This window comes from Desmodus rotundus, chromosome 2 (assembly GCF_022682495.2).
Source record: "Desmodus rotundus isolate HL8 chromosome 2, HLdesRot8A.1, whole genome shotgun sequence".
Lineage (NCBI taxonomy): Eukaryota > Metazoa > Chordata > Mammalia > Chiroptera > Phyllostomidae > Desmodus > Desmodus rotundus.
The window spans coordinates 98,413,194-98,434,017 of NC_071388.1; the positions used below are offsets into that span (position 1 = coordinate 98,413,194).

General features: G+C 37.6%; 1 protein-coding gene across 4 annotated transcripts in view; it reads left to right on the forward strand.

Annotated features, from left to right (window-relative positions):
* The window catches only part of STXBP5L (syntaxin binding protein 5L), a 352,782-nt gene that overhangs the window by 146,721 nt on the left and 185,237 nt on the right, over positions 1 to 20,824 (forward strand). For all 4 annotated transcript variants that reach the window (XM_045185997.3, XM_045185998.3, XM_045185999.3 and 1 more), the window contains one exon: positions 1,431 to 1,554. In XM_045185997.3, coding sequence (XP_045041932.2) covers positions 1,431 to 1,554 — 124 coding nt within the window. The remainder of the gene's footprint in view (positions 1 to 1,430; positions 1,555 to 20,824) is intronic.

A 20,824-nucleotide genomic window follows, 5' to 3' on the forward strand; every position in this document is an offset into this window, starting at 1 on the left:
TCAAGGAACTTGTATAAAGGACTTACGTACAAAGCCAAAGGGCTGTGCGGTGCTGATGGCTGGGGTGGGGGCGAGTGGTGAGGGTAAAATGGAGACAACTGTACTTGAACAATAATAATAAAAAAAAGAGTGGGGTTGTGTTTTTGTTCCCATCTAACTGCCTCCTCTGAACCTTGGCAAAAGAGAAGTGTTCTCTACCTAGTAGTAAAGACCAGGGTAAGGGAAAAACATAAGTCCAGGGTTTCATGTTAACTTTTCCACTTATTCAAATCTTACTTATCTTTTTATGTATAACTTATATCCTATTTTCTTTATGATATGTCTAATGATTACCATAGCTGTCAGTTATCTTTAACTTTACAATACTTACTGTTTGGAAGTTCATTTATATCAGTCTTTCCTCTCTCACTGTTTTCTGAATTTCTTTAAGGAAAGGATCATGTTGTTTATATCTATTCAGCTTTTATGTCTCCTAGAGCAGTGGTCCCCAACCTTTTTGGCACCAGGCACCATATTTGTAGAAGACAATTTTTCCACAGACAGGGCGGTGGGGGAGAGACAGAAGGCGGAGCTCAGGCAGTAATGAAAGCAAAGCTTCCCTCCCTTGTCTGAAGCTCACCTCCTGCTGTGGGGCCCAAGGTGGGTTGGGCAGTTGGGGACCCCTGTACCAGAGCACTTACTTGATGGAAGACACTATGCTACCACTAGGAATAAATTTAAGAAACTGGAATAATACTTGTTAATTTTATCTAATAATTCACAACTACAGAGTGAACCTGTACATACAAAAACGAAAAGAACCTCATTGCTTCACATCAATTTAAATCATTTATGTTAGAGGCAATATAATACAGTGATGGAGAATATAGGTTTCGTAGTTAGGTAGAACTTGGCTTTCAGTTGTGTGACCTGATGAAGTATCTCAATCTCTTTAGGCCAATTTTGCCACAAGTAAATTGGAAAAACTAATAACTGTTTTATAGGATTAATGAAGTAATGTACGTAAAGTGCTTACCATCAGGCTGGCATATTGTAAGCCCTCTGATGATGGCTGTTATGTAAATTATTTTTTATTAGCTGCTTTAAGTGGAACTAGGCCATTACCTTATCAGAAATTATCTTCTGATAACCTTGCTTTTACTTCTATGTAAATAATGTTTCAAAGAAGGGTTATATGATACAGAGAGGATAGGGAATTTATGACAGAAAGTTCTGGGATCTAATGATGTCAACATTTTACTTAACTTTTCTTTATTTTCAGGAATTGAGTTTTTGTAGCCTTTTGTAAGCCCATAGAAGGATGAACCAAAGACAGTATGATATGGCTCAGAAAAATTACATATGTTTATGAGAGAATATTTTATTTTGGAACATAGAATGATGTCACATATTAACTCCCCCCTACTTGTTTCTAATTGTTATTTCATTAGGCTATTCATTCAATTGATTGGCATCATGAGGGCAAACAGTTCATGTGCAGCCATTCAGATGGAAGCTTGACTTTATGGAACCTGAAAAACCCAAGCCGTCCTTTCCAGACCACAGTGCCACATGGTAAGATGTATTCTTTCAAAAGAAATAAACCATAGAGTTACAGTGTCTCGGTTTAAAGTATACGAGGTGGTTTCAATGTGTTTGATAGAAAGAGGAGATAGTACATAGTTTCTGATTCTAAATACCTCTTTTATACCTCTTTCAGATCCCCCACAATGCTCCCAACTTCCTGTCTATCCACTTTCCTACTTTCTAAGTGATATTTATATAGACCTTTCCAACCAAAAATTAGATAATGGATGGTTGCTCTATCTGAAACAGAGGAGATAACAAAGGATATTTGACCAGTTTTAAGCATTAAGGTACTAGTGAGAGAATGGCTTTACCTAAATCTGACTTTCAGATCTAATTCTTATACTGCTTTATAGTCTGTTGTGTTCTAGTTCTGTTGTATTTCCATTGGCTCCACTAAATTATGAGGACTGTGGAACTATTATAGGTTGTATTTATCTTATCTTCCTCATGCTATAGACCTGTTTAGCATTTATGTTGGACCTATCTACCTAACTGGGCAGAATAAAAACTTCAAATGTGTGAATATCTTTTATTCAGATGTCCATATTATTTCCAAGGATATTAGTGATGATCTGAATTCCATGTTTATCTCAAACTGTTATTTCTTCAAATAGAGAGGTCAAAACCTACATTCTATTTTTATAGTTTCTGAGCATTTATTATAATGTACCATTTAGAAAATAGTATTTTTTTTATAATGGGTGTGTTATAAATCACAAGATGGAATTATTTAATCTTTTGTTGGTCTGCTGTTTTGTGTACCACAGTTGCATGTTCCATTTGCAAATGGTTAATACAATTAACATAAACTGCCTTACTTAGAGATTATTTTGCATTTAGACACTTACTTGAGATGCTTTATTTAAAGATTGCTATTATGGGGAGAACCAAGATAGCGGCGTAGGTAGACACACTGCGCCTCCTTGCACAACCAGAACTGACAGAAAATCGAAGGGCAAGGAAGTCCGACACCAAGGAGATAAAAAAGAAACATTCATCCAGACCGGTAGGAGGGGCAGAGACAGGCAGCCGGGGCGGAGAGGACTCCCATTGCCCTGCGGGACTGAGACTGGCAATCAAGACTGGCGGAGTGTGGGACAAACGGGGCAGGCAGTCTGACTGCTAGCAGACCCTGCGACCTCACATGCCTGCACAGATAAACCAAGAGGGCCGGACTCACAGTGGTAGAGAACTGGGCAGGCAGAGCGGTGGGTAGCACCACATGGCCCCACATTCGTGCCCAGATAAACCCAGACGAACGGTGGGGAGCGAAGCAGACCGCGAAAGCCAGGGCTCCAGTGCAGGGAAATAAAACCCCAAACCTCTGAGTGAAAACACCCGCGGGGGATGGGGCGGCAGCGGGAGAAACTCCCAGCCTCTCAGGAGAGTTCGTTGGAGAGACCCACAGGGGCCTAGAGCGTGCACAAGCCCACCCACTCAGGAACCAGCACCAGAGGGGACCAACTTAATTGTGGATAGCGGAGAGAGTGACTGAATGAAGTCCAGCAGAAAGTGGAGCGGGCGCCATTACTCCCTCTCAGCCCCTCTCCCACAACAGCGTCACAGCACAGCGACCAGCGTTACCCCACCCCAGGGAACACCTAAGGCTCCGCCCCTTTAAGTAACAGAAGCACCAAGACAAAAAAAAAAAATGGCCCAAATGACAGAACACTTCAAAGCTCCCGAAAAAATACAACTAAGCGAGGAAGAGATAGCCAACCTATCGGATGCACAGTTCAAAACACTGGTTATCAAGACGCTCACAGAATTGGTTGAATCTGTTCGAAAACCAGATGAAAAAATGAAGGCTATGCTAAGAGAAACAAAGGAAAATGTACAGGGAACCAATAGTGATGCAAAGGAAACTGGGACTCAAATCAACAGTGTGGACCAGAAGGAAGAAAGAAACATCCAACCAGAAAAGAATGAAGAAACAAGAACTCGGAAAAATGAGGAGAGGCTTAGGAACCTCCAGGACATCTTGAAACGTTCCAACATCCAAATTATAGGGGTGCCAGAAGGAGAAGAGGAAGAACAAAAAATTGAAAACTTATTGGAGCAAATAATGAAGGAGAACTTCCCCAATCTGGCGAAGGAAATAGACTTCCAGGAAGTCCAGGAAGCTCAGAGAGTCCCAAAGAAGCTGGACCCAAGGAGGAACACACCAAGGCACATCATCATTACATTACCCAAGATTAACAGAAGGAAAGAATCTTAGAAGCAGCAAGAGCAAAGGAGACAGTTACCTACAATGGAGTTCCCATAAGACTGTCAGGTGATTTCTCCAAAGAGACCTTACAGGCAAGAAGGGGCTGGCAAGAAGTATTCCAAGTCATGAAAGGCAAGGTCCTACATCCAAGATTACTGTATCCAGCAAAGCTATCATTTAGAATGGAAGGGGAGATAAAGTGCTTCTCAGATAAGGTCAAGTTAAAGGAGTTCATCATCACCAAGCCCTTATTATAGGAAATGTTAAAGGGACTTATCTAAGAAAAAGAAGATAAAAAATATGAATAGTAAGAATGATACCAAACTCACAGTTATTAACAACCACACCTAAAACAAAAACAAAAGCAAACTAAGCCAACAACTAGAACAGGAACAGAACCACAGAAATGGGGATCACAAGGAGGGTTATCAACAGAGGAGTGGGAGGTGGAGAGAGGGGGGAAAGGTACAGAGAATAAGTAGCATAAATGGTAGGTAGAAAATAGACAGGGGGAGGGTAAGAATAGTGTAGGAAATGTAGAAGCCAAAGAACTTATAAGTATGACCCATGGACATGAACTATAGGGGGAGAATATGGGAGGGAGGGTGTGGGCAGGATGGAGTGGAGTGAGGGGGGGAAATGGGACAACTGTAATAGCATAATCAATAAATATATTAAAAAATAACTAAAAAAGAATATTGACATGGGTAGATTATCCTGGTAGACTACAAATCCAGTCCCATGTATCATGGGAGGAGATCACAGACAGAAAAGAAGGCACTGTGAGCACAGAAGCAGAGATGTGGCCACAAACCAAGGCATCCTAGCAGTCCCCAGAAGCTGGGAAAGTCAAGGAGTGGATTCTCACTAGATCCCTTGGGGGGAGCACAGCCCCGCTGACACCTTGATTCTGACCCACTGAAACTAGACTCTAGAACTGTGATTGAACAAGTTTCTGTTGTTTTAAGCCACCGAGTTTGTGACAGTACATTACAGCAGCCATAGGAAACTAAATACTACTTATACACTACTGTGATTGAACAAGTTTCTGTTGTTTTAAGCCACCGAGTTTGTGACAGTACATTACAGCAGCCATAGGAAACTAAATACTACTTATACACTACATAATGCCATGTAGTAAAATAAAGGAGAACCAAAACCAAAACCAAAAAAAAAAAAAGAAAGAGAATATATGCATGTTTATGCTTGATACACACACCATATTACTAGAGGTACACATGTAAAAGTCATAACAGTAGCAGCCTTAGCAGGGGAACTATGGGCCTAGGGGACTCAAGAGGTCTGTAAAAATAAAAAGTAAAATAAAAATAAAAAACAAACAACTTTCTGCTGTACACTCATTTGTACCATTTTAATTTCCTGTCTTGTGCTGATAATACTTTCCATTTTAAAATCATAAACTATGGCTGGTATAAAATCTATTAAAATAAATGAAAAAAAAGAAAAAAGAAAATAAAGATTGCTATTATGGAAATTTGGATAGGTGTTTGCTATACATCTACTCAAGTTAAATTTGTTTCTATGGTGGGTATTCCTACCCTCCAAGGCCCTTCCCCTCGATCCTTATAACTTTTATTTGGAAATGTGTAATATGATTTATTAATAAATTTTCTATTCTGTTCCTCTCAACAGTCAACTTCTATATAAGATTTCTGACTTGACTGAATAATTGATACTTCCATATGTCTTACCATTTTTATGTTTACTTTATCAGTTAGGTGATTTTCTACAATTCTGTGAGATGAAGTTCTGTTCACATGTTGTTGAAAACATCAGCATCCGTATCTCTCATAACATATCAATTAAATTAAATTGCTGCTGCTTAACCATGATACAGTTAAGCCAGTGTCTATGATTTTGACAATAGAGGCATTCATTATTATATCTACATATATTATTTGGAATAATTTTGTGTTTTGTTTCAGCTATTTTTATTTTCTAAAATTAAAAATTTTCTCTAAGTACCACTTCAGCTGCATCCTATAAATTTTATATGTGATTTCACTAATAATATGTAATTTTATTAGTATTCAGTTTGAGGCATTTTCTTATCCCTATTATAATTCTCCTATTTTACCTATGTGTTAGACATGTGATTTCTGACTTTTTTTTAAATCTATTTTATTGATTATGTTATTACAGTTGTCCCATTTTTCCCCCTTTATTCCCCTCCACCCTGCACACCCCTTTCCACCTGCATTCCCCCTCTTTAGCTCATGTACATGGGTCCTACATATAACTTCTTTGGCTGCTACATTTCCTATACTATTCTTACCCTCCCCCTGTCTATTTTCTACCTACCATTTATGCTACTTTTTTTCTGTACCTTTTCCGCCCTCTCTCCCCCTCCCACTCCCCTATTGATAACCCTCCATGTGAGCTCCATTTCTGTGGTTCTGTTCCTGTTCTAGTTGTTTGCTTAGTTTGCTTTTGTTTTTGTTTTAGGTGTGGTTGTTAATAACTGTGAGTTTGGTGTCATTCTTACTGTTCATATTTTTTATCTTCTTTTTCTTAGATAAGTCCCTTTAACATTTCCTATAATAAGGGCTTGGTGATGATGAACTCCTTTAACTTGACCTTATCTGAGAAGCACTTTATCTCCCCTTCCATTCTAAATGATAGCTTTGCTGGATACAGTAATCTTGGATGTAGGACCTTGCCTTTCATGACTTGGAATACTTCTTGCCAGCCCCTTCTTGCCTGTAAGGTCTCTTTGGAGAAATCACCTGACAGTCTTATGGGAACTCCATTGTAGGTAACTGTCTCCTTTGCTCTTGCTGCTTCTAAGATTCTTTCCTTCTGTTAATCTTGGGTAATGTAATGATGATGTGCCTTGGTGTGTTCCTCCTTGGGTCCAGCTTCTTTGGGACTCTCTGAGCTTCCTGGACTTCCTGGAAGTCTATTTCCTTCGCCAGATTGGGGAAGTTCTCCTTCATTATTTGTTCCAATAAGTTTTCAATTTTTTGTTCTTCCTCTTCTCCTTCTGGCACCCCTATAATTCGGATGTTGGAACGTTTCAAGATGTCCTGGAGGTTCCTAAGCCTCTCCTCATTTTTCCGAGTTCTTGTTTCTTCATTCTTTTCTAGTTGGATGTTTTTCTTCCTTCTGGTCCACACTGTTGATTTGAGTCCCAGTTTCCTTCGCATCACTGTTGGTTCCCTGTACACTTTCCTTTATTTCACTTAGCATAGCTTTCATTTTTTCATCTAATTTGCAACCAAATTCAGCCAACTCTGTGAGCATCCTGATTACCAGTGTTTTGAACTGTGCATCTGATAGGTTGGCTATCTCTTTGTCACTTAGTTGTATTTTTTCTGGAGCTTTGATCTGTTCTTTCATTTGGGCCACTTTTCTTGTCTGGGCGGGCCTGTTACATAGTAAGGGGTGGAGCTTTAGGTGTTCACCAAGGCAGGGTAATGCTCCTCACTGTGGTGTGACGCTGTTGTGGGGGAGGGGTCGGATAGGGAACAATGGTGCTTTCTCTGCTCTCTGCTGGATTTCAGTCACGTCCCCCACTACCACAAGCAAAGTGGGCCCTTCTGGTGCTGATTCCAGGGTGGGTGGGCTTTCGTATGCTCTAGGCCCCTGTTGGTCTCTCCAACGAACTCTCCTGTGAGGCTGGGAGTTTCTCCCGCTGCCGCCTCAACCTCCACAGGTGTTTTCAATCAGAGGTTTGAGGCTTTTTTTCCCCACACTGGTTTGCGCCATCTGTCTGGTTCCCCAGTTGTTCCTCCCAGTTTATCTGCACGTGAATGAGGGACCACCCGGTCCACCAGCCAGCCACTGCTTCACTGGGTCCGCCAGCCACAGCCTTGCTGCTAGTCCTCTCTGCTTGGTGCCTGTCTCCGCCCCTCCTACCGGTCTGGATGAATGTGTCTTCTTTAAATCCTTGGTTGTCAGACTTCAATACAGTTTGATTTTCTGTCAGTTCTGGTTGTTTTTTGTTTTTAAATTGTCCTTCTTTTGGTTGCGCGAGGAGGCATAGTGTGTCTACCTATGCCTCCATCTTGGCCAGAAGTTCGAGATTTCTGACTTCTAAAAATGTTTTAATATAGATTTTAAAATTGTAGTCAGAGAATATGGCATGATACTAGTCCTACAAAACTTACTGAGATATGCTTTATTATTAGAGATATACAATTAATTACTATAAAGTTTCAAGTGTGCTTAAGAAGAATGCATTTTCTGTTACTCAGAGGTCAAATTCAAAATTATGATTTTTACTTTGTACTGTCTAAATCCTTACTTAAGTTTTTGTTGTTTGATTTTTCAATTCTGAGAGAAGTGAGTTAAAATCTCTAGCATTATGGATTTTTCCTTGAAATTATGTTCATTTCTGCTTTATAAACTTTGAAATAAATAGATCAAGGTGGTTAGTAGCATTAATCAGATCATTTGTTATTTTACTTATATTTGACTAGTGCTACCAATTCCTGAGAGAGTGGTATTTAAACTTCCTAAGAAGATAATAGAATTGTCTACTTTATACTTTAATTCTACCTTTGTTTGTTTTATATATTTTTGAGGTTTTATTATTAGGCATTCATTTTATGTACTGTAGAGAGCATATAGTTGGGTCTTGCTTTTTTAACCAGTCTTATATCATTTAGTTGGAGTGTTTAGTTCATTAATATTAAATTTAGTGGTTTCGGATTAGGTACACCAACTTATTTTTGTTTTCAATTGGTCCTATCATTTTTGGTTACTCTTTTCTCCCCCTTTGCCTTCCTTTGGATTATTTTAACATTTTTATTAGAATTCCATTTCATTTTACATATAAGCACTTTATATTCACATATTTTTTAATCAGTTGTCTTAGGGATTACAAGGTACTTTCTTAACTTTTCACAGTCTGTTAGAGTTGTTACACTCTTCATAAAATGTAGAAATCTCACAACCATATAGATTTGTTTACCTTTACCCACTATCCTTTATGCAATAGTTTAATGTAGTATACCTAAATACATTATCATATTTTTTACTTTAAGTAGCCTTAAGTATTTTTAATTAAGAGAAAAATTTTGTATTTTTCTCTTATTGTTTTCAGTGCTTTTTATTTGTTCCTGAAAATACAAAATGGTTTAGCATTTCTCATAGTGAAAATTAATTTATACATCTTTTCTTTATCTAAAAATACCCTTTTGTGCTTCCATCCTTAAAGTACACTTTTTACTAAATATAGATTTCTGGGTTGATTCGCTATGTTGTTTTCAAGTTGTTTAAAGTTGTTGTTCCACTTTCTTCTGTCTTTCATGGTTTCCGAAGAAATGTGTAGTGTTTTGCTTTTTGGTTCCTCTCTGTATAATGTGTCAGTTTTTTTCTCCGGCTATTTTTTTGTTTGTATCTTTTATATTCAACAATTTGACTATAATGTGCCTAGGCTTATTTCAAATTTATTCAAGTAGGATTCTAGAGAAGGATAAGAGTTAAGTCTTTCTTAAATATTTTATAAAATTATCCTTTGAAACCATCCTGTCCAGGGCTTTTGTCTGCTGGTAGGTTTTTGATTACTGCTTCAATTTCACTAGCTATTATTGGTCTTTTCAGGTCTCTGCTTCTTCTTCACTCAGTTTTGGGAGATTATATTTTTCTAGAAATTTTTCCATTTCACTCAGGTTTTCAAACTTCTTGCCATATAGTTCTTTGTATTAATTTCTTACAATCCTTTGTATTTCTGTGGTATCTGTTGTAATTTCTCATCTTGCATTTTTTATTTTATTTATTTGGGTCCTCTCTTTTTTTCCTAATGAGTCTGCTTAACGTCTTGTCAATTTTGTTTATCTTTTCACCAAACTAGCTCCTGGATTTATTGATCCTTTGGGTTGTTCTTTTATTCTATGCCATTTAATTCTGCTCTGATCCTGGTTATGTCCTTCCTTCTACTTGCTTGGGCTTTGTTTGTTGTTGTTACTCCAGTTCCTGTACATGTAGGGTTAAGTTGTGGATTTGAAATGTTTATATCTTTATTAGGTAGACCTGTATCGCTATGAACTTCTGTCTCAGAACTGCCTTTGCTGTGTTCCATAAGTTTTGGGCTGTTGTGTTTTCATTTTCATTTGTTTCCAGAAAGTTTTCGATTTCTTCCTTGATCTCATTATTGACCCATTCATTGTTTAATAGCATGCTAGTCAATCTCCACAAATTTGAGTGTTTTTAGTTTTTTCCTTGAGGTTGGTTTCTTGTTTCAGGCCCTGGTGGTCTGAGAAAATGCTCTATAAGATTTCAGTTTTCTTGACTTTTTTGAGGCTTGTTTTGTGTCTTGTCATGTAGTCTATCTTTGAAAATGTGCATTTGAAAAGAATGTGTATTTTGCTTCTATGAGATGAAAGGCTCTATATATATCAGTGAAGTCCTTTTGATCTAGGGCATTGTTCAACACTGCAATATCTTTGTTGATATTTTGTTTGGAAGATCTATCCATTTTGACAGTGGGGTGTTAACATACCCTGTATTTGTGTTTTGGTGTCTATATCTTTCTTGAATTCCTCCAAGGTTTTCCTTGTAGGAATTAGGATGCTCTGATAGGTGCTCTTATGTTGGGTGCAATAATGTTTACAATGTTTATGTCTTCTTGCTAGATTCTTCCCTTGAGTATTATGAAGTGTCCTTCAATGTCTGTTTTTATGGCCCTTGTTTTGAAGTCTATTTTGCCTGATATAAATATTGCTACCCTAGCTTTTATTTCCTGTCCATTTTCTTGGAATATTTTTTTCCAACCCATTACTTTCAGTCTGTTTAAGTCTTTTTTTCTGAGTGGGTCTCTTGTAGGCAGCATGTGTGCAGGTCATGCGTTCTTATCCATTCAGCTACCCTATGACTTTTGATTGGAGCATTTAATCCATCAACATTTAAGGTTATTATTGGTAGCTACTTATTCATTTTTTCTCCTTTGTACCTGTGTTCCTCTCTCTCTCACTCTTGTTCTTCCTCTTCTTATAGCAGTCCCTTTAGCATATCTTGCCGTGCTGGTTTGGTGGAGGTATATTCTTTCTGCCTTCTTTTGTTTGGGAATCTCCTTATTTTGCCTTCCATTATAATTGAGATCCTCACTGGGTAGAGTAGTCTTGGTTGTAGGCCTTTGCTTTTCTTTACTTGGAATATTTCTTGCCACTGCCTCATGGCTGCACTGTTTGTATTGAGAAATCAGCTGCTCGCCTTATTGGATCTCCCTTGTATGATATTTCTTGTTTCTCCCTTGCTTCTTTTAAGATTCTCTCTTTGTCCTTAAAAATTCGCATTTTAATTATGATGTGTCTTGGAGTAGGCCTCTTTGGGTTCATCTTGATTGGGACCTTCTGTGCTTCCTAAACTTTTGTGTTTTTTCCGCTCTCCAAATTCAGAAAGTTTTCTGTCATAATTTTTTCAAACTGGGTTTCTATCCCTGGCCCCTTTTCTTCTACTTCTGATATTCTTATGATTCAAATGTTGTTGCATTTCATGTTGTCTTGCAGTTCCCTTAAGGTATCTTCATGTTTTTTGAGTCTGTTTTCATGATGCAGCTGCTCTACCTGGGTATTTCTTTCTACCTTGTCTTCCAGCTCACTAATTCGGTCCTCTGCTTCATCCAGCCTGTTTGTAATTCCTTCCATTGTATTTTTTTTATATCAGAAATTGTATTCTTCATTTCTTCCGGGTTCCTATTTACAGTTTCTCTTTCATTTTTCATGGTGTCATAGTACCCACTCAGTTCTTTGTAGTTGTCTGTGTGTTCCTTGAGCATCCTTATAACCATTGTTTTGAATTCTATATCTGATACTTTGCTTGTCTCCATATCATTTAGCCGTTGTAGTGGGGAGTCTTCCATTCCTTTCAATTGCAGGTTCTTTGTCTCCCCATTTTAGGTGACTCTTTTTGTTTGTTTCTGTGATTCCCGATGCTCTGCTTTCCTAGGTGTCTTTGTTGGGTGAACATCTATGGTAGGAGTTCTGTCGGCCTCGGTGGTGTCATCTCTTTGATCTCCTTGTCTGGGTGATCTAGGGTAGCCCTTCCTTCTGTTTTTTAGGGCTCTCTTGTTGTACTTGGTTTTTACATGTTGGTTGCTCCTTTGTTGGTTAGTTCTCTCCTCCAGGGGATTTACTGATATTCACAATTCCCACCTTCCCTTGTATGTGATCTGGGGCAGGGCAAAGGTGAAGTGTATTAAGACAGCAGGGGAGTATTCTATGGGATTTAAAGTACCAACAAGTAGAGAACAGATAATTGATGCTTTGGAGACATACAGCATTAATCATGTTATTTCACCCAACTAGCCACTTTTTATAAAAGGTGAAAAAGAGGTAAGACTCTTATTAGAGGGGAAAAGAATGTGAGCTGACTCCAGAGAACAGAGTACTTATGCTGGGTTAGATGATGAGATATAGTGAGAGTAAGGGATAGAAACTTTGCATAGCATATGAGAGAATAAAGTTAACCACAACAGTAATAAAGCTCAGGAAGATAGTGAAAAGGGCCAAGACCAAGGAAGGGTGTTGTGTGGGTTTTGGGACAATAATAATATGACAAGAAATATATGATCTGAATAATAAGAATAAATAGTAAAAGACCAAGAGTAGTGTATTACTGGAATATGAGTAAAGTGAAAGAAGAAAAATTAAAATGCAGTATGAAAGGGAGAATGAAAAAAAACAGTCAATGAAATCAAACAAACACAACAAAGAAAAGTAGATGGAAAGAAGAGAAATTTAAAAAATAAAATAAAAAGTAAGAAAAATAAAAAATCAAATACAAGTTCTGTAGGATAGCAAATTTAAATTAGTCCCAGTTGTTGACTTTAGCCTTCTAATCTCTCTCTGGTTCAGTCTTTGGTCCTTTCACAGCTCCAGGTCTTACTGTCTCACATTGGGGGTAAAAAAAAAAGAAAGCCTCCTGTTGACTTTAAACCCACCAAGCAGGTTTTGCTCGTCTTCCTGGATGCTGCAGGCAGATGGGGGCTGGGCTCTGTTTTGTTTTTGTTCTTTTTTTTTTTCTGTGTTTTTTTGAGGATGGGGCCAAAGTCGGGGCTACCATATTCACAGGTTCCCAGCTTGTAGTACAAGCCCCCAGAGCACTGGGTGTCTCCCACTGTCCATATACACCAAGCTGGAGCCTTTAATCCACCTCATTGTGCCACCGTTTGATGAGTCCATGAGGAGCAGGAGTGGGAGCAACTCATACCCAACCTCCTCCCTCTTTGCTGGCCCAAGGCACTGTGCATGTGCAAAATCCCTTCAGGGCAGTTTAGTTACCCTATTAAAGTAAGTCTCTCTGGGGACTGCTACCTCTCTGAGCCCCTGCTGCCCTACTTTGATCAGTCCCTGAGGTGCCCTGATTTGGAGCAAATCACGCCCCTCCTCCCTCTTCGCTGGCCAGGCCACTGTGCAGTGGCTGAGAGCCTTTTTTTTTTTTTGGAGAAATTCCCCTTGTTTTTAATAAAAGCCTTACTTTTTACACAGCCCAAGTCTCTAACCAGTCCGGAGACTATCTGGGTCACAATCAGTCACGGCCCAACTCTTCTCCCATCGCCAAGTCTCACCTGACTCCCCAATTTCTCTGGTACTGTCCCAGCCAGTCCCAGCTGGGGAAGCCACCCTGCTGTGCGTCTCCCACTGTGTCTTTATCCCCCCAGAGACTTCAAGCATCCAGGTCTCTCCTGGTGTGGGTCTAGCTTTCCTGATCTGGGAGGAGATGGAACTGGGAGGTTACATTTGCCGACCTTGTTCTCCTTCAAAGCTCCTGTGACAGCTGTGGACCCTGGTGCAGGGCCCAGCAACATTCCCATTGGCCTACAAAGTCTCCTTGCCGTCTGTTTTTAAATGTCCTCTGCAGTCTTTGGCTTCCAAACTTCATATAAGCTGGGATTCTGTTGGTTGTTCTCGCTGTTCTTCAGAAGATCAGCTAGGTGTCCCAGTTGGGTACATGAGCAAGTGGGTTCAGCTCCCATCTACCTCGCCACCATCTTCCAGAATCTTAGTACTTTTTTATATCTTGTGTTTCTCTGCTGAATTTTCATTCACTATGTGCATTTTCTTTTCCTTTCCTTTTAACATTGAGCTTAGTTATAACAGCTTTTAAATTTTCATCTGTTAATACCAACCTCTGCTTCCCCTTGAAGTTGGCTTCTGTTAATGAGAATGGCTTACATTTTCCTGTTTCTTCATATGTCTGATAATTTGGACTGTATCACACATATTGTGGACATTATGTTGTACTCACTATAGAATATAGTTTTGTTGTCCCTTTCCTCCTTAGCCATGTGCCTTCTAAGAAGAGAAACTCTATCTAGATTGATTATTTTTCTACAAATCAAAATTAATGCAGACATTAATTTTCTTTCTCAATAAGTTGTAATAATTTCAAATATATATTATTCAATCACAATGCCCTCAGCTAAAGACACACACAGGCGTGCACATTTACATAATCTTAAACCAAATCCCACCAAATACTTAATAGTGCAGTTCATCAAAAACAGGACAGAAGTGTCCACTGTTATTTAAATTTTTCCTGAAAATACTATCCAATGAAATTAGACTTGAGAAAAGAAATATAATATTTAAAAAATTAGGAAGAGTTTAAAACTATAATTGTTTTTTTGATAATGTAATTGCACACTTAAAAAGCAAAAACTTATTAGTAATACTATTAAGTATGACATAAGAATCCTCTATACAAAACAAAGTAGAGTCAGGCACTTAAAGATGTTTTGGTCAACTATGGACTATATATACAATGGTGGTCCCATAAAATTATAATGATGCTGAAAAATTCCTACCACCTAGTGACATGGCCATTGTAACATTGTAGCTCAATGCATTATTCACATGGGATGATGCTGCTGTAAGCAAGCCTACCTGATTGCCACTCATATAAAAGTATGGCACATACAATTATGTATATAATGTAATAATAATAAATATGTTAATAATTTATATATTTGCAATACTTTTTGTTATTTTAGAGTGTACTCTTTCTACTTATGAAAAAATTTGCTATACAACTGTATGCCATGTTATACTAGCAGTGGCTTCCTACACTTCATGTTTACAGTTTTTCTTGATTGCATCATTTTCTGTTGTGCTTGATTTAATGTCGCGTTTTTTAAAAAAAATATTTTATTGTTCAATTACAGTTGTCTGCGTTACCCCCCCACCAATCCCCCCCACCCCAGTAATCTCATGTTGTTTTGTTTATCATGGTCTCTAAGCATACAAAATCCACCACTTATGTTGTCACAAGAGGCTCTGTTGAATGATTGACCTGGTAATGAAATTTAAAATGATTAGGGATTACAAAGTTAGGAAATCAGGGATAGTTACTGCTTGCCAGTCAGGTATGTCCCATTCCATCAAAGCTATAATCTTGAAGAATAACAACGTGACAGAAACTGTTATTGGTCTGCTGCTTTAAAGACAATGAGACCAACAAACATTCTAGAAAGGCCTATAACAGACATGGAGAATTTTCTAATGACCTGGATTGAAGACTAGACACCAAAGCATATCCCTCTCAGCACCATGATGATCACAAAGTAAATAGTTTGTTTCCAACGTTGAAAGAAAAGTCTGAACCTGACTATGATATTGAATTTACTGGGTGGTTTAAACTATTCAAGAATCATTATTCATTACATATATATAATGTGAAAGTGAGTGAGAAGTTTGCAAGTGCTGATGTGAAGCCTGCTGGAGAATTTTTGGAAACTCTAGATAAGTTGATTTTGGAAGGAAATTACTTGATAGACCAAATCTTCAATATAGAGGAAACCTTTCTATTTTGGAAACAGATTCCAGGAAGGACTTCTCATCCATAAGGAGGCCAAGTAAAACGTCAGATTTTAAGACTACTAAGGACAGAGTAACAGTTTTGCTTGGGGACAATGTTTCAAGCTACATATTGAAACCCTTTGTGATCTGGCAGACACTATGAAAAGCCCAGGACCTTCAAGCATATGAATAAGTGCACACTGCCAGTATACTGCAGGAGTAATAAGAAGTCATGGATGACCCAGATCCTTTCGCAGGATGCCTTCTTGAACTGTTATGTGAGAAAAATGAAAAAGTTTTATTGGGAGAATATCATACCTTTTATGATTTGGCTCATTGCTGGTAATGTTCCCAGGCATCCTGCTTTTATTGGTGATCTTTATCCTGATATCAACGTAGTATTTCTCTCTCTAAATACCATTCCTTGGATCCAGCCAATGGATCAAGGTGTTATAGCAGGTATTAAGGCCTACAACCTGAGGAGGGCATTTGCCTAGGCTATTGCTGCAGCTGAGGAAGATGCTGAGAAGACACTGATGCATTGCTGAAAAGATTACATCTATGACAGCATCAAGAACCATTCTTGGCTTGGGATGTTATCACCATGGAGTGTATGAATGGCTTCTGGAAGAAGACACTCAAGAGGTCCATCCATGACTTCAAAGAACTAGCCAAGGATGAGGTTACAAAACTCAACAAGGCTGTGATTGAGATGACAAACAACTTTAACATGGGTGTTGGTGAGGATGACAATGAGGAGCTTCTAGAAGTGGTTCCTGAGTAAATGATTAAGGAGGAGTTCTTGGAACTAGAATGCATAGCTGAAGAAAAGGCAAGAGAAAATGGAAACTGTGGGGGAAAAAAGCTGAAGAACCCCTCCCAAAAATACACAGTGACTGCTTCAGCAGGAGTTTTTCAGACCTCAACAAGCTCCTTAAAAAGTTTGAAAACATGAACCCCATCAGCAAAAGGTTTGAATTAATAGAGAGGAATGTTCATGGTTCATTATCTGCTTACCAGCAAACCTATGATGAAAAAAAACAAAGCAAACCATCATGGACATGTTTCTGAAAAGAGAAACTCCTCCTCAAGAGCCTCAGGCAGGTCCTTCAGGAGGTGTTCCAGAAGAAGGCATTATAATCCTAGGAGACGACAGCTACAGCTCCTAGTATGTTGCTGCCCTTGAAGACCTTCCAGAGGAACAAAATGTGGAGATGGAAGATGATACTGATGATCCTGACCCTGTGTAGGCCTAGGCTAATGTATGTGTTTGTATCTTAGTTTTTGACAAAAAGTTTAAAAAGTTAAAATAATTCAGAAATGTAAAAATAGAAAAAAGCTTATAGCATAAGGTATAAAGAAGGAAAATATGTACAGCTGAACGTGTTTGTGTTTTGTGCTAAGAGTTATAATAGTCAAAAAGTTTTTAAAAATTAAAATGTTTTAAGGTAAAAATTATAATAAGCTAAGGTTCATTACTTATGTGATAAATAAAATATTTTTATAAATTTAGTGTAGACTCAGTTTATAAAGCCTACAGTAGTGTACAGTAATGGCCCTTCACTTTCACTTACCAGTCACTCACTGACTCACTGACTCACTCAGAGCAACTTCCAGTCCTGCAAGCTCCATTTATCGTAAGTGTCCTACACAGGTACCTGTACACATTTACCATTTTTTATCTTTTATACTGTATTTTAACTGTATCTTTTTCTGTGTTTAAATATGTTTAGATACACAAATACCATTGCATTATAATTACTTATAGTATTAGCACATAAACATGCTGTACAGGTTTGTGGCCTTGGAACAATAGGCTTTATTGCCTATGTGTGTAGTAGGCTATACCATCTAAGTTTGTGTAAGTAGACTCTATGATGTTTGCACAATGACAAAATCACCTAAAGATGCATTTCTTAGAATGTATACATGTTGTTAAGCAATGCATGACTGTACCATTTTAAATAACAGCACCTACAAAAATACCTGGGAGTAACCCTTAACATAATAATGAGATATTATTTCAACTAATGGACATAAAAAACTTGAATAAATAAAAAACATATGCTAGTCCTGGCTGGTGTGGCTTAGTAGGTTAGAGCATGATGCCATAACCAAAAGGTTAAGGGTTTGATTCCCAGTCAAGGCACATACCTAAATTGCAGGTTTGATCCCTAATCCAGGCATGTATGATCCCTGGTCCAGCTAGTACAGGAGGCAACCAATTGATGTTTCTCTCTCATATCGATGTTTTTCTCTCTTCCTTCCTCTCTCTCTAATAAGCAATGAAAAAATGTCCTCAGTGAGCATAAAAAAATTTTTTATAAACATACTCTATGTGTGCATAGGTATGTAGAGCCAATATTATAAATATGTTAGCTCCCCACATATTAATTAAAAATCAGTGTTTCCACAAGGAAAATAATTACAAGACTTATAAAAATTAGATGTTGTAAAAGTAAACACAAACAGGAAAATTATTTAAACAAGGAATAACGGTCAGTTACAGCTAGTTTGGAATGTTAGACACCCTAAACAATTCTTATTAAAGTTCTGAATATATATTTATATTTAATTTTCAAAAATGTCATTGAGCTAATAAGCATAAAAATAAGGTAGACATAAAGGTCTCAAAAGACATTGTTAAACTGAAAACCCTGAGGGCTAAGCAAATGGTAAAGAAGATTTCCTTCTGAGGTTTTGTGCTACAATTTGAAGAAATTAAACTTCTTTTTTTAAAATACAGATTTATTGAGATACAATTCACAATTCACTAGTTTAAAAAATAAAATTCAATGGATTCTTTTTATATATTCAGGGTTACACAACTTTCAAAACAATCTCATTTTAAAGTACTTTTGTCACCTCCAAAGAAACCCTGCGTCCATTAGCAGTTGTGTCATCCCCATTCCTCCAGCTTTAAGCAACTACTGATCTTCAGTGTGTAGATTTGCCTGCTCTGGATATTTTATATATAGACTCATACTATATGTGGTCTCTTATGACTGGATTTTTTTCACTTAGAATAATGTTTTCAAGCTTTACCCATGTTATTACAGAAAATCTATTTTATTCCTTTTCATTGTATGGCTATATCCACTTTTACTTATCCATTCATCACTTGATGGACATTTCTGTTGTTTCCATGTTGAGTATTCTCAATAATTCCCCTATGAATGTTTATGTAACTTTTAATGTGGAAATATGTTTTCCTTTCTCCTGGATTGCATGGAACTGATAGGTCATATAATAATTCTATACTTAACATTTTAAGGGACTTGCCAAATTGTGTTCAAAAGAGTCCTCATGCTTTTTTTACGTTTGTACCAGCAATGCATAGTGTTTCCAACTTCATATCCTCATCAACCTTGTTAATATCTATATTTTTATGATAACCATCCTAGTAGATGTGCAGTGATATTTCAATGTGTTTTTATTGGTATATCATACATTTTGGCTAAAATCCTTTGTCAGATGTGTCTTTAGCAAATATTTCTCACCATCTGTGACTTTTCTCGTTCTTTTGACATTGTCTTCCACAGTCAGAAGTTTTTAATGAAATCAAGCTTATCCATTAATTCTTTCAGGGACTGTGTCTTTGGTGTTGTCTTTCATGTATTTCCCCTTTGTTGTTGTGTCATAGGTTTTATCCTATGTTATCTTCTAGGACTTTTATAGTTTTATGTTTTAAATTTAGCTCTGATCCATTTATGAGTTCATTTTTATGAAAGATATAAGGTCTGTATCTAGATTCTTTTTTTTTTTTTTGCATATGGATGTCTAGTTGTTACAGCATCATTTGTTGAAAAGACTGTGCGCCATTTTATTGCTTTTACTCCTTTGTCAAAAATCTATTGTCCATATTTATGGGGGTCTATTTCTGGGATACCTATTCTGTTGCATTGATATATTTGTCTATATTTCCTTAATGCCACATTGTTTTCATTATTATAGCTTTATAGAAGTCTTAAAGTCCCCATAGGTTCATTCCTCCTGCTTTGTTCTTTTTTAATTTAATCTTTATTGTATTTTTGCCATTACCATTTACACCCCTTATACCCCACTCCCTCCAGCAATCCCCACACTGTTGTCCATGTCCATGAGTTCTTTTTCCTCAATCCTTCCATTCCCTAAACTACCCCCCTTAACTGTCATCCCGCTCTGTATCTATGAGTCTGTCCCCATTTCCCTTGTTAGTTCAGTTGGTTCATTAGATTCCACATATTACTGAAATCATATGGGATTTGTTTTTTCTCTGGCTTATTTCACTTAGCATAATGTTTTCCTGGTCCATCCATACTGTTGCAAAGGGTAAATTTTCTTCTTTTTTCTGGCCGAACAGTATTCCATTGTGTAAATGTCCCATACTTGTTCTATCCACTCATTTACTGATGAACACCTGGGCTTCTTCCATATCTTGGTCATTGTAAATAATGCTGCAATGAACATAGTGGTGCTTATGTTCTTTATCTTTAGTGTTTTGGGTTACCATGGATAAATTCCCAGAAGTGGAATTACTGGGTCATAGGCAGTTCATTTTTAATTATTTGAGGTATCTCCATACTGTTTTCTACAGTGGCTGCACAAATCTCCATTCCCACCAACAGTGCAAAAGGGTTCTCCTTTCTCACATCCTCACTAGATCTTGTTGTGTGTTGACTTATTATGATAGCCATTCTGATAGGTGTGAGGTGATACCTCATTGTGGTTTTAATTTGCATTTCTCTGATGATTAATGGCATTGAGCATCTTTTCATATGCCTATGGCCATCTGTATGTCCTCCTTGTAGAAGTGTCTGTTCAGGTCCTTTGTCCATTTTTTAATTGGGTTATTTGGTTTTTTTGGTGTTGAGTTTTCTAAGATCTTTATAAATTTTGGATATTAACCCCTTATCAGATGTATTGGCAAATATGTTCTCCCAATTAGTGAATTGTCTTTTTATTTTGTTGATGATTTCCTTTGTTGTGCAAAAGCTAGAGCTCTAGAAACATTTTGGACAACATGAAGCATAACAACATCCACATCAGGAGAATACCAGGAAAAGAGAGCAAGCAAGGGATGGAAAACCTATTTGAAGAAATACTGACTGAAAACTTCCCTAATTTGGAGAAAGAAAAAGACACACAAGTCCAGGAAGCTCAGAGAATCCCAAACAAGTTAGACCCAAAGAGGCCTACCACCCAGACACATCATAATTAAAATGACAAGGCTTAAAGACAAGGAGAGAATCCTGAAAGCTGCAAGAGGAAAGCAGGTAGTTACCTACAGGGGAGCACCAATTAG